The sequence below is a fragment of the Eubalaena glacialis genome, chromosome 1 (genome assembly GCF_028564815.1).
Source record: "Eubalaena glacialis isolate mEubGla1 chromosome 1, mEubGla1.1.hap2.+ XY, whole genome shotgun sequence".
In the NCBI taxonomy this organism is placed as follows: domain Eukaryota; kingdom Metazoa; phylum Chordata; class Mammalia; order Artiodactyla; family Balaenidae; genus Eubalaena; species Eubalaena glacialis.
The window spans coordinates 67910792-67925360 of record NC_083716.1 but is presented as its reverse complement, the minus strand read 5'-3'; the positions used below and the strand labels follow the sequence as shown (position 1 = coordinate 67925360).

General features: G+C 34.5%; 1 protein-coding gene across 1 annotated transcript in view; it reads right to left on the bottom strand.

Annotated features, from left to right (window-relative positions):
• CTNNA3 (catenin alpha 3) overlaps positions 1 to 14569 on the bottom strand; it is a 1728069-nt gene that overhangs the window by 407386 nt on the left and 1306114 nt on the right. Inside the window, exon 13 of the mRNA XM_061197871.1 lies at positions 214 to 414. Coding sequence (XP_061053854.1) covers positions 214 to 414 — 201 coding nt within the window. The remainder of the gene's footprint in view (positions 1 to 213; positions 415 to 14569) is intronic.

Genomic DNA, 14569 nt, shown 5'->3' with positions numbered 1-14569 from the left:
TTTATAAAAGCCTTTTTTCTCCAGTGAATATATTTACTTGCCAGAGATAAATTTCAAATCACACAACCACAGGATGCAAGCCTCTATCAGAGCAATCTATTTCAAAACAAGCCACACAGACTGAGATCTTCTTTCCATATGTATGAATATTTGGTAGTTATATAGATGCAAATGTCAGGAAGAGAGCAGCTGTTATTGGGGACAGAGACTTACCAGTACTTGTCAGGAAGTTAACATTTCTCATCACACCTTCTGTGTAAGCTCCTGGCTCGTAACTGTCCATTTCACCTGTGACAATGTGAGCAACTCTTGCGGCCCGTCCTCTGATAGCACCTGCAGCTCGATCTAAATTATCAGCATCCTGGTCTCTCAAGGCTATGATACATTTGTTGACATCTTCTAGGATATGGCTCTCTGTAAGTAAACAGGTCAAATTAGTTTCATGTTTTTGTTTTTTTTTAAATCACACAAATCTAGCATACTATAATTCATGTTAATTTCTGGTTGCGGATAATGTGCACATTGGGAATAAAAGACATTGACAACTAAGAAGAAAAAATACAGATGTGACTTTGCTTATACCTTTTTTAATAGCTCATCTTGTAAAATAAAAATTTTGCATTTTTATCAGTAAATGTTATAGATTGCATCTTATTTTAGATTCTAGTTCCAGTAGATTAGATTTTAGATTTGAGTGACTTACAGATGGAAATTAAGGAAAGATTCTAGATTAAAACAAAAATAAAATGTATAATGATGGAATACTTAATCCTGATTAAGCACAATACTATGCAGATTATGAAACTCTTAAAAAAAATCACCTGCCCTAAATATATAGAAAAATATAACTATGGTGTTCCATTCAACTAATGTTCACTGATGTACGATATTTAATACAATTACAGAAATATTATAAATTAGCAAATGATGAAAACGGTGAAATATATAATTTTATATTGTAAAGCAATAACCTCACTACATCTTTGAAAAGACTTCTATATAAAAAGGGCTTTAAAAAGATTGCTTGACTTGAAGTAAATGAATCCCAGAGAAATTTGCTCACTCTGAAGAATATCTCCAGACCTCTTTCTCTCCTGCCTTCTTTGCATGATTAGGGCATGAAGACAGCTGGGAGTTATTAGTATAGCACAACAATGTTTACTTTTTCTATAAAATGATTACTACTCCCAGAATAAAACTGAGTGGAGCTGAGTAAATATGCAGAATATCAACAAGCAGGGGCAATGATATTTCTAAGAAATTAAAAGAATACTAAAGAAATGGTTTCTATTTTTACTAAATGAATCCCCACCCCAAATCTTTAAAGACTCTATTACTTCAAAACACACAGAGAAAACAACTACAACAAAAAGGTCTCAGTAATTCCAGAACATATTGTTAACTTCTCCTTCCCCCTCCCCCTCCCCTTCTCCCTCTCTCTCTCCCTCTCCCTCTCCCTGGATTTGCTGACTTTCTGCAGGTAAGCTACACAAGACAGGTATTCATAAAGCTATTTCCTTGCAGAGTCACACCTTCCTCTTATTGTGTAGAGCATAATATCCAAACTGTCAAAGAATAAGGTCGTTGGTGAACTTCTTAGACCTGACGTCTACTATTCCTCTGCAGGTCCCTCATGCTTTAGTTATATCTATTTTACAATTTTCCAAATCTGCCATGTTTTTTCATACCTCTGTGCCTGTGGGCATATTAGAACCTTGACCTAGACTGTTCTTTTGGGTTCCTGGACCCAATGTCAATGTGTGTGTGTGTGTCTGTGGAGGCTTCCCCACACCAACAAGCAACTCTCTGTACACCAACTGGGTGACCTGTAATTCAACTCAATTCTGACACCATCTACCTGGAGATAGCATCAGATTCCACAGGTTAAGGGTTTAGTCCCACAAGACTGCCCCTTCCCACCCCCCTACAGACACCAGTCAAAAGCCTAGATCGTTATCTGTGCTCCTGCTACAATTTGAAGGTTCCCCCCTTCTGGACTTCAGACGCTGGTCCAACTTCAGGTTGTTACATATATTTCTGACCAACTAGCTATAAATCAGAGGTTCCCACAACCTCCTTTTTAGGTTTGATTATTTTGCTTAGAGTAGCTCACAGAACTCAGAGAACCATTTTACTTACTAGATTTAACTTTTATAACTCAGGAGCAGCCAGATGGAAGAGACGCAGAGGGTAAGGTATGGAAAGGCCCAGAGCTCCATGCCCTCTCCAGGCATGCCACCTTCCCCAAATCTCCATGTGCTCACCAACCTAGAAGCTCTCCAAAACCCATCCTTTTGGGATTTTATGGAGGCTTCATTACATAGGCATGATTGATTAAATCACTGGCCATTGGCAATTGATTCAGCCTCCAGCCCCTCTACCCTTCCCAGAGGTAAAGGGGTGGAACTAAAAGTTCTAATCACATGGTTGGTTGCCCTGTCAACCAGCCCCCATCCTTGGGTGGGGCGGGGGTGGTCCCAAAGTCACCTCATTAAGGTACAAAAGACGGCTTTATGGCCCTCATCACTCAGTATATTCCAAGGGTTTTAGGAGCTCTGTGCCAGAAACAGGAAAAGAACAAAGATATACCTCTTATTCTAAATCACAATATCGTAATTGCCAATCCCCTCTGGTCTGCTTGCTCAACTCCTATTATTCTTTTTTTTTTTTTTTGGCCATGCCTCATGGCTTGCAGGATCTTAGTTCCCCTACCAGGGACCAAAACCGTACCCCCTGCAGTGGAAGGGCAGAGTCCTAACCACTGGACCACCAGGGAATTCCTTACTATTCTTTTAAGACACTAGTTAAATGTCCTGCCTCAGGAAATCCATGCTGACCTAGAACAAGGCAAACTTTGTTCCAAGTTGTTTGGGGTTCACATAAAATGGTTTATATGTTTTCATTAGAGCTTCTTTCTGTGTTTTAGTGACATACTAATGAAACTATCTCTCTAGTAGACTAACAAATATATATGAGTGCAGGAATTTTATCTTATTCCTTGAGGTATCTAGCCCTTGGTACAGTACATAGCACCTGTTACGTTAACAAGAATGTTTGTTGAATGAATGAATGAAGTCTTCTTACAAGATGCACCTGGGAACAGTACATTATTTTGTCTAAATCCTAAATCATGGGTTATGAACATTGGTAGACACATTTCTGTAGCCTTAAAATTAGTCAATTTAAGCCACATTAAGGACAGTAAGTTCATTTGCATGAAAAAGATTAAGTACTGAAAACCTTCATTATAAATTCACTGGAGTTTTAACCTAATTTGTAGCATTCAGTTATGAATGTGTCATTAAGGCCTAGTAATAAATCCAGGCACAGTCCCATCTCAACAGAAAGCACATGTGTATCATCACCATCATGTTTCCCCTGGAACTGAAGTGCAAGTATAAATGTGGAAGGCATAATAATGATCAGTTTTTAAAAAATCCACAGATGTGCCCTTTAATGACACATTAAGAAGCTGTTATTTTCCAAGTATGTTGGTAAGTTTTTTTAAAAGCAAACACAATATATATGTATTCAATGCATGTTTAATCTGCATTCTCTAAAGGTGCTTAATTTTAGATTGCAGAGCTGTTTTTCTCAGTTCTGTGAAAGTGAAAAGATATTTAGGAAAGAAAAAACATTGTTCATTTTCGGAAAATTAATTATCTAATAAACTCAGTAATTTCTGTTTAATTAAAGGTGAAATTATAGCTGTCACAAACTATTTTTTCCTATGAATTTTGCACTGGAAAAAATACAAAAAATATTCACTAACAATGAATGTTCACTTCTATAAAACAATGATATATATGCTTCACAATTTATTTTATTACTTTAAGTGGAGAATAAAAAATACAGTAAGAATTTTTCTGGTTCTTTTTTGCTTGGCCTTATAGAAGCTTGTGTGGTTATTGCTTTAGATTGCACAACACAATCAGAAGCCCTGGTGTTAATTATGTTGAAGAACCAAAGAGGTAAGGTCAGATATGGAAATAAAAATCTTACATGAAAATATACAATATAAAATAAAATAAGGAAAATAATTGACAAGAAGCATATACCCAGAGTTTATCTGAAGCAGCTATATTGAGAAGGTTGGAGATGATGGCTAAATGATCTTTTGAATTACTAGGATTAAATATAGCTCAGAAGCATTAGGAAAGGTTTGCAAGATTTCCATTATGGTGACACTTCCCCATTATTCTGAGTGTTTCACAAAATGCCAGCAACAATTATTTGCATGACATTCTAAACAGAGTGCCAGAAAAAGAAAAAAAAATTGGGCACCTCCCATATACACGGTAACTAAACATTAAGCTAATGTCTTAAAAACAAGTATTTCTTTATTTCAGGTGAACTTAAGTAGTTAAAAAGGCCTTCATGATAGCTTGAGTTTTTATGTCTAGATATATAACTCCACACCTCTAGGAAAGAAATAAAACACCAAATACTTTGTATAAAACTTTCTACTGACGTTATCTCTTAAGTCTTCGCTGATGGAATGAGTTTACTTGTTAGACGCAGAAAAAATCATTAGGAGCTCTACCTCCAATTTATTTTTTTTCTCAACTGCACATGTACTTGGATTTAACAATTACATAATTTTTACAATGAGGTTTAAAAGAAAGAAAGTATGTTATTATAAAACAAGTACACTTGGAAAACAGTTGACCGTTGAACAATGCTGGCACTAACTCGTGTATAACTTTTATCAAAAGTTGGCCCTCCGTATTCCCAGTTCCTCTGCAGATTCAACTAACCATGGACGGTGTAGTACTGTGATATTCACTGTTGAAAAATATCCTCATAAAAGTGGACCTGCGCAGTTCAAACCCATGTTGTTCAAGGGTTAACTGTATTATATGTTTTGAAGGATTGATTGAAGATTTGTCTTAGTTGTTTCAGAGTGTCAGCTTAACATTTGATTTGGGGTGACGGGTGAAATGTCCTAGTGTTACTGCAAATCCTAAAGTACATTATTTTAAGAGCAGAGAATTGCTGAACTACTAGCAATTACTGTCACTCATTTTATAGCTATCCTGAGATGCAAAGGATGATTTTTATTATGTTGGAAAACAGTAATAAAGAGGGCAATAAAGGAACTGATCTTAGACTACAAGATATTTCATTTGTTGCAAACTTCTCTGGGTGGCTCCATCTTCAGTCATCACAGCAAGTGTAGCACAATAAGATTTTGAAATAGATTTAACATTTTTTTCTATGCTTTTTTTCTTAATTCTTCAGTTTTCTACAATTAAAGCTAGAACTTGCCTCAGGGAAAGTAGAAAACAACATCCAAAGCAGAATTTTATAAATCCATAACCCAAAGAACAGACCTAAAGTAGAAGGACATTTTATTCACAAAAGCCACACTTAAAGTTGCTTTCTTTTAATTCCCAAAGCTGGGCTTTGAATACATCAATGGCAAAGCCTGAAGAGGTAGAGAGTTTATGCTATAATCCATTGAATGGGGAATAATCTACCACCAACTGTTTCCTCCCCTGATATCTGCATATGTAAAACAAAATTCTAAGGAGGAAAGGAGAAGAGAGAAAAGAATATTTTTCTAAAGAGAAAACTTTTTTTCCAAAGAGACTGAATTATAAGCCAAAAGAGGTTGAGTTTCTTAAATTGGCAAGATTAAGTTTAGCAACCCATTGTATATGAGCTCAGAGATTTAACTAAGTATAAGAAAATGTTTCCATTTTGCAAACCTGAATCTCTACCTGTAAATTTAAAATTCATTACATAGGCAACTACACAGTAATTTTTCTCTTTCACCCAAAAAAAAAAAAAAAAAGAAGCTATAAAGCCAATGGAATACACCAGTATATAGTTAATTGTTGTTTATGTATCTACTTAAAGGTGGTCAAAATTTTTTTAGTAAGAATTTGATCATGATGATTGTTCTCCAAATAACTAATATCCTGCATAAATATCTAGGCAAGTACTACTCTGAGAATAAAGAACATGTATGTAGCTAAATGTAAAACTTTTTGAAATTTCATATCCCTTTTCTACATCCTTAGAACCTCTCCTCTGTCTCCTTTCCTGAACCTAAGTATTGCTATGTGTTAGAAAATGTAGATGATGTAAAAGATAAATAAAGTAAATCCCTTTCTGTAAAGGGTTTAAAAGCTAGCAACCAGAAAGAATTACTTTCTTTTTAAAAATTAAAAAAAAATTATTGAAGTATAGTTGATGTAAAATATTAATATTATATAAGTTATAGGTGTACAATATAGTGATTCACAATTTTTAAAGGTTATACTCCATTTATAGTTATAAAATATTGGTAAGAATTACTTTTTTTCATTATCTTTTATTCTTCCCAAAATATGATAGTCAAAATTATCTCATCATTTTAATGAAGTTTTGTTAACCTTTATCACAAAAGTTTGCCTAGTTTCTCTGCACTATAAGTTATTTATTCTTCATTGGACTTTAACCAGCTCAAACTTACTTGACCCACTTCTGACAATAATCAAAAGAAAAATAAAGATTGCTATTCCCAAACTAGTTCTTTACCAAACTATACTTAAAGGAATTCTGCAGTACTTATGCAGACACAATTCTATAGAAATAAACACACATACCCCCCCCCCCCCACACACACACAAAAGAAAGTCACTGAAGTCTTCAGATTTCTTTTCATAAGTCTTAAGTAGGCTCTTACAACAGTTTTCTCTGTGAAGCAAAGAAATTTATCAAAAGCTTAGAAATAGGCAAAAGGTACTACTGCTTTTCCCTTCAGTGTCCTCCTGGGCAGACATTGTGAACCAAGCCTACCTGGCAGATATCTAATTCTCCAGCAGTGTGTATCTTTTTTCCACTTGCTATTTACTATTGGTTAGGATGTTTTACAATTCTGTAGGGGTTTTACAGTTCTGTAGATGCTCATTTTGTTAAAAGGGATAGCTATGTAAATAATTCTTGTCACACAGGAATGCAAATACATTTTTATCTGATAGAGATGGGAATAATTTTTATAGAAAACATAATCCTGAAGGTTATATTTTTACCATTCTATAGGACCATCAACCAGTTTTTTTTCTAAGTTAGAATTTTATTTAACCATTCTTTCTTTATCCAGTTCTCCTTAAACAAGTATTATCATCTTGGCCTCTCTCAATAGTGAAATCTTGACACCTGTTCACTTTAAATTTGTAAAAGTCTTGCTTTCAGCTTTGGAAAATTATTCTTTGACTGTGTATTTTGTCTTGGAAGCTACTAATTTTTCAAGTATTTTTTCGACCCAGGGGGAAAAAATGTAAAGGATAAATTACATGTGGAATCATAGACCTACATGTAAAGTGCAAAACTTTAAAGCTCCTAGGAGAAAATCTAGGTAGCCTTGAATTTGGAAATGACTTTTTAAATACATCACTCAAAGTATAAAAAATGAAAGGAAAATTAATAAATTGGACTTCATAAACATTTAAAACTTCTGCTCTGTGAAAGGCACTGTTTGTTAAGAGAATGAAAAGGCAAGCACAGATCAGAAAAACATATTTGCAAAAGATATTTGCAAAAGGACTGGTATCCAAAATCTACAAAGAATTCTTAAAATTCAACAATAAAAATAAAAAAGTCTATAAATATTAGCAAAAGATCTAACAAAGACACCCAAACAAAGAAGACATATAAATGAAAAGTAAGCATATGAAAGGACACTTAACATCACATATCATCAAGGAACTGCAATTACAACAACGAGATACCACTACACACCTATTAGAATGGCCAAAATTCAGAACCCTGAGAATACCAAGTACTGAGGAGAATACAAAGCAACAGGAACTCTCATTCACTGCTGGTGGAAATGCAAAATGGTACAGCCACTCTGAAAGACAATTTTTCAGTTTCTTATAAAACCAAGCATGCTCTTACCATGTGATCCAGCAATTGTGCTACTTTGTATTTACCCAAATGAGGTGAAAACGTACATCTACACAAAAACTTCACATGAACATTTACTGAAGCTTGGCTTATAATTACCAAAACTTGGAAGCAACCAAGATATCCTTCAACAGGAGAATGGATAAACAAACTGTTATACATCGATACAATGGAATATTATACAGCAATGAAAATAAATTAACTATCAAGCTACAAAAAGACATGGAGGAAATTTAAATACATATTGATAATAAATTAAGCCAATATGAAAAGGTTACATACTGCAGTATTCCAACTATATGACATTTTGGAAAAGGCAAAACTATGGACACAGATAAAAAACATCAGTGGCTGCCAGGGATTCAGGGGTAAAAAGGGAGGAATGAATAGATGTAACACAGGGGATTTTCAGCATAGTGAAACTATTCTGTATGACACTGTCATGATGGATGCATGTCATTATTACATTTGTAAAATCCATAGAATTTAAAACACATAGTGAACCCTAATGTAAACTGCAGAAGGTAGTTAATGAATCAATATTGGTTCATCAATTACAACAGCAAAGAAGATTCTTCAAACATTCACTATTCAGTGCCAAGTCCACTTTAGACCTTTAACAAGCACTGTGTTCAGCTTCTAAACTGCAAGAAAACTAATAATGTTCAATCTTACGTATTCAATAACATTCATAATTTACAGAAATCTATAATTAATGTGGTAGGAATTTTGAACATTCTTCAATTTTCCAAGAATATAATTAAGAAAAAGTTTGATCCTTTCCCCAACTCTTTCCTAGCTTTATACACAGTAACATCTCTGATCGTCAATTTGCTTGAGTTTTTTTTTTTTTTTTAATTTATTTATTTTTGGCTGCATTGGGTCTTCGTTGCTGCGCGCAGGCTTTTCTCTAGTTGCGGCGAGCGGGGGCTACTCTTCATTGCAGTCCGGGCTTCTCATTGCAGTGGCTTCTCTTATTGTGGAGCACGGGCTCTAGGCGCACGGGCTCAGTAGTTGTGGCTCGTGGGCTCTAGAGTGCAGGCTCAGTAGCTGTGGTGCACGGGCTTAGTTGCTCTGCGGCATGTGGGATCTTCCGGGACCAGGGCTCGAACCCGTGTCCCCTGCATTGGCAGGCGGATTCTTTACCACCGCGCCGCCAAGGAAGCCCTGCTTGAGTTTTTAACAAATAATTTTGGAATGCCTGTTTTCCATAATGTACATATCATAATCAACATATGCACATTATTTCATTAAATTCTTATAACATTCCTAAGAGGTAGGTCTCTTACCTATCAATTTTTTTTCAAAAAATAATAAACTTTATTTTTAAGGGAAGTTTTACGTTCACAGCAAAATTGAGCAGAAAGTACAAAGGTTCCCACTTACCCACTCATGCACAGCCTCCCCGTTATCAACATCCCCAACCAGAGTAGTACATTTTTTACTGTCCATGAAGCTACACGGACACACTATTATCACCCAAAGTCCAAAGTTTAATACATTAGAGTTCACTCTTGCTATTTTACATTCTTTGGGTTTGAACAAAGGTATAATGACATATATCCACCATCGTAGTATCATACAGAACAGTTGCAGTGCCCTAAAAGTCCTCTGTGCTCTACCTATTTATCTGTACCCCACGCAACCCCTGGCAACCACTGGTCTTTTTACTGTCTCCACAGTTTTGCATTTTTCAGAATGTCATATAATTGGAATCATACAGTATGTATCTTTTTCAGATTCGCTTCTTTCATTTAGTAATATGCGTTTAAGTTTCCTCCATGGCTTGTTGGCTCATTTCGTTTTAGCACTGGATGAGATTCCATTGTGTGGATGTACCACAGTTTATTTACTCATTTACCTACTGAAGGACATCTTGCTTGCATGCAGATTTTGGCAATTATGAATAAAGCTGCTATAAACATCTATGTGCATGTTTTTGTATGGGTGTAACTTTTCATTTTATTTTGGTAGATACCAAGGAGTGTGGTGATTGTCAGGTCGTATATTAAGCGTATGTTTAGGTTTTTTTGTTTTTTGTTTTTTAATTTTTATTGGAATATAGTTGCTTTACAATGTTGTGTTAGTTTCTACTGTGCAGCAAATGAATCAGCTATATGTATACACATATCCCCTTTTTTTGGATTTCCTTCCCATTTAGGTCACCACAGAGCACTGAGTAGCATTCTCTGTGCTGTACAGTAGGTTCTCATTAGTTATCTATTTTATACATAGTATCAAGAGTGTATGTACGTCAATCCCAATCTACCAATTCATCCCACCTCCCCTTCCCCCTTGGTATCTATATGTTTGTTTAGCTTTGTTAGAAACTGCCAAACTGCCTTCCAAAGTAGCTGTATCATCTTACCTATCAGTTTTAAAGACGAAGAAATCAAGGCTTTGAGCAGAAATGTATCATTCCAAAATTCATAGTTACAGTAATTGAGCCATAGCTTGAAATCAAGTTTATCCCACCTACTAAGGTCCTAGAAATGGTAAGGTCTCATCTGGCTTTAAAATATGGTTATTCTATAAGTATATTATTCAGCTACCTCAAATGTACAATGGGAAGGAGAAATTATAGATCTAAAATATTTTCAAAATTTTATAAAAATGGTGCAAAAGATTGTTTATAATATTATGTACCTGAATGCATTATAAGTTTTCACATTAATTTTAACTGGGCATGAAATATCATCTAAGCGTATTTTTTTTTGTTTTACAAGAGATAAATAAACTGACACCAAGCATTGTACATGGATGACCACAACAAAAGCAACAATGATTGCAGTTACCAAACACGAAACACACTCATACTATGTGATAATGTTGACATTCAGTCCAGTAATCCTCCACTGTAACAGCTCCTTTACTTTGCAGTGATAATTGATTTGTATATTTTTTGCCTCTGAGTCCTTGTGGGATTTTTTTTTTTTTTTATTCAAAAAGAAAGTCACAAAAATTATAATCATCCTCATCAGTTCACTCAGTCCCATGTAATCAATTTTTTTTTTCATCTTGATCTTTTGTTAGCACTTTTATGAATTCATCAGTTTTCCATTAGAGTTCTGAAAATGCTTATTCATTCAGTTCAGCAGTATAGTCAGTCACCAGAAACCTGCACTTGTCAGAGTCTTTTCCATGAATTCCTTGAAGATGAAACTCTTTTATAGGAACATTTTTGCAAAAGCATCAGAGTACACCCAGAACTGACTGTAAATGACAAAAGACTTAAAAATGACCACGGTTAAAGATTTGATGAGAGTTCATAATAATGCAATTGACAAGGAAATTTAGTTATTTCTGAGGTATACATTTTAAAGTAATAACTAGAATTATGACTTATAACATTATACCAGAACATATAAGATTTTTAGAAATTTTATGTAATGTCTGAAACATTTATGTTAACATATTTCCATACAAATAACCCAAAGAAAGTTTAGTATTAGTTGTTTTTGTTTGTTTGTTTTTTTATACTGCAGGTTCTTATTAGTCATCAATTTTATACACATCAGTGTATACATGTCAATCCCAATCGCCCAATTCACATCTAAGCATATTTAGAGGGATAGTTTTAATTCTGCAAAGCTCACATGGACAGTGCCCTAGTAATGTCAGTATTCTGGATCTGTATAGAGACATCATAGCTAGAGGGAACCTAAAGCATTCTAGAGACATCAGCAGAGAAGATGGCCACAGAAGAAGAACTTAGCAAATGAAATTTAATGCCTCAGCTATTTACCTACTCTGATGTCGGAGCAGAAGTCTAGGTTATTGCATTTTATGCTGCCCTTATCTTGACAAAATAAACAAACAGAAGAAGTAAAGCAAACCTTAGGTTTTCTTATTCAGCCCATACTTTCTTGCATTGACTCCTCCTAGACTGAGCTCTTTCATGTTAACTGTCCCATTGCTTCTTCTCCCATAGACCAAGAACCCATTAACATCTAATATCAAAGCACTGGGTTTAAAAAAAAATAGCTTTGGGGATATTACCAGATTGAACATCAGGACCGTCAGCAGGAACAGACAGTAGTGAGCAATTCTCCTATATTATGCAATAAAACCATTCAGTTTCTGCACACTGGATGCTAATGTTCAATGCCTCTGTGGCTGGATACTCTTGTGAAAAAAAAAGTCAGTACTCATTTGAGTGCTATTCCTTGCTTATAGTTCAAAATACAAAACAACTTGGGTGTCCAACTTTGAAATTTGTACTTTTGAGCAAAGAGAGAAGAAAATCCTGCACTATTTTTAATGACCTCCTTGAGGTATATGACACATATAGTAGAACAGAAACTCAAAGACTAAAGCACATAAAATTGCAAATGTACAGATAAAATTAGTAACAACTGAGTTGTTTATAACCTGGCAAATTTAATTTTTTCTTTTTTTTTTCCAGAATATTAAGTGTGCAGTTTGATTATTTCAATTACTTTCTAAAATACAATATCTCTCCACATTAAAAAAGGCGGGGGGGAGCTAACAATTAAAAAGGATAAGATTATTATTGGATATATGCCTTAGGGAAGTTCATTTTCCTAGTCAATAAATTTATTTTAAACTCAATCACAATGTTCTTTTGTTGAAATTTATATTTCTCTCATATTTTGCTCTCAGATGCACAAAAATTCACGAAGTAGATCCCTCTCTATGAGATAAATTCTCTTTCTCAGTCTCATTAGTAACTGTTTCTAGGAATCTATTAAAATCTGGAATTTGCCATATACATGACAAAGAAGTCCATGAGGTTAGAAGCAAATACAAGGTGTGATTTCCAAACCCTAAATCAGTGTAAATATTCTGGATCAACATGATTGTTTTTTTTTTTTTTTTTTTTTTTTTTTTTAAAGGTTTTATTTATTTATTTATGGCTGTGTTGGGTCTTCGCTTCTGTGCGAGGGCCCCCTCCAGTTGCGGCAAGTGGGGGCCACCCTTCATCGCGGTGCGCGGGCCTCTCACCATCGCGGCCTCTCTTGTCGCGGAGCACAGGCTCCAGACGCGCAGGCTCAGGAATTGTGGCTCACGGGCCCAGCCGCTCCGCGGCACGTGGGATCTTCCCAGACCAGGGCCCGAACCCGTGTCCCCTGCACCAGCAGGCAGACTCTCAACCACTGCGCCACCAGGGAAGCCCAACATGATTGTTTTTAACAATATTGAAATCCCTGCAAAACTGCATGTAACTGGACAGCAAATTATAAGGACTGATAAAAAGTGAAGGGTAAAATATACTGTTCAAAATACATAGGTACCATTTTCTAGGGGACTCAATATACTTCATATTAACTCAGATTTCTAAACAGTCTGTGTCTGTTAGTTACCTCTCCATGAAGTTCCCATAGCACTCTTTAGAAGATCCTCTAATGAATCCTATTCATAGCCATCCCATAACCTCTGAACTAAATCCCAATTTCACCAGCATCAGTAATTTTTATCTAAAGAGTTCTCCTTTTCTTGGTGCTTTATGTATTTAAATACTGTTATTTGATTTTCTAATTTAACTCTGAAAACATACACTGAATCCAAAATCTTATTGAATAAACAAGGATTTATTCAGATATTAAAATAAGGATACTAAAATCTTTTTGTTAGATTTAAACTTTTTTTTTTTCTAATAGGTAAGATGTAATCAAGCAGAAATAATTAACAATGCAACTTACTGAACTTTATTGAGATCTCTAAGTGAAACTATCATGAATTAAAATTTCAAGAGAATGATTATAAAGGTTTTCACCTTAATTATAAATTGGGTATCCACGTGAAAGTGCTGTCTAAAGTTGATGACATGTATTAACACCTTGTAAATGGACCCAGTTTATGGAAATGCTGTGGAAGAGGTACCTAATTAAAAGGTAAAACAGCACTTTAAAATTGTTTCTGTGACAGGTACAGAAATATTTATGAGCAGTTTAGCAATGGCCAGCAAAAAAATCACTGGAATAGTTATTAAACATTTTAGAGAAATGAATTTACTCTTCAATCTATGCAATGGATTGGTGGAGTTAGGTCAGAAAATGACAGTCCCAAAATTATTACTCTCAAAGGAATTCCTTTTCTAGTAAACCAAGATGCCCTCCTATACATATGTAGATTTATGTCAGAATAAAATTTAAACTGCAGTTAGTGATTGAAATAACTATCAATGAGTTTATTTTCTAATGCAAACTAAACAGTGGTGAATGTAAATACCTTCAGTTTTTGGAATGTTATAAAAATTTTTTAAGTTTATAAAATATTTAAATTGCATAAAAGGATATTTATGGGTTAATTTTAATGGAAAAATCGGGCTTTATATCTATTAAAATAGAATTTTTATATAAAAATCTTATATATGTTTATATATTTGTTTATAATATAGTACATCATTACATACCTTTCCAGAAAAAATCTAGAAAGAAATTTCCAAGCTCCTAATAGTTTTTAACAGGTAGCATCATCATGGATAATTTTTATTTTTTCTAAAGTATTTATTTATTTTTTTGTAAAATAATACTATATGTCATAATACATAAGTCTTATCATTTTAATGATTACCATTTCAAATTATACTCTATCTTTAATTAACAGTGTTATTAAAGAGTGAACCTCAATAGGTAAAATTTAGATGACTAAGCACACACCAATTGTTAAGAACTATATATTGCTAAGGTAAATATATGCCTGATGCCCC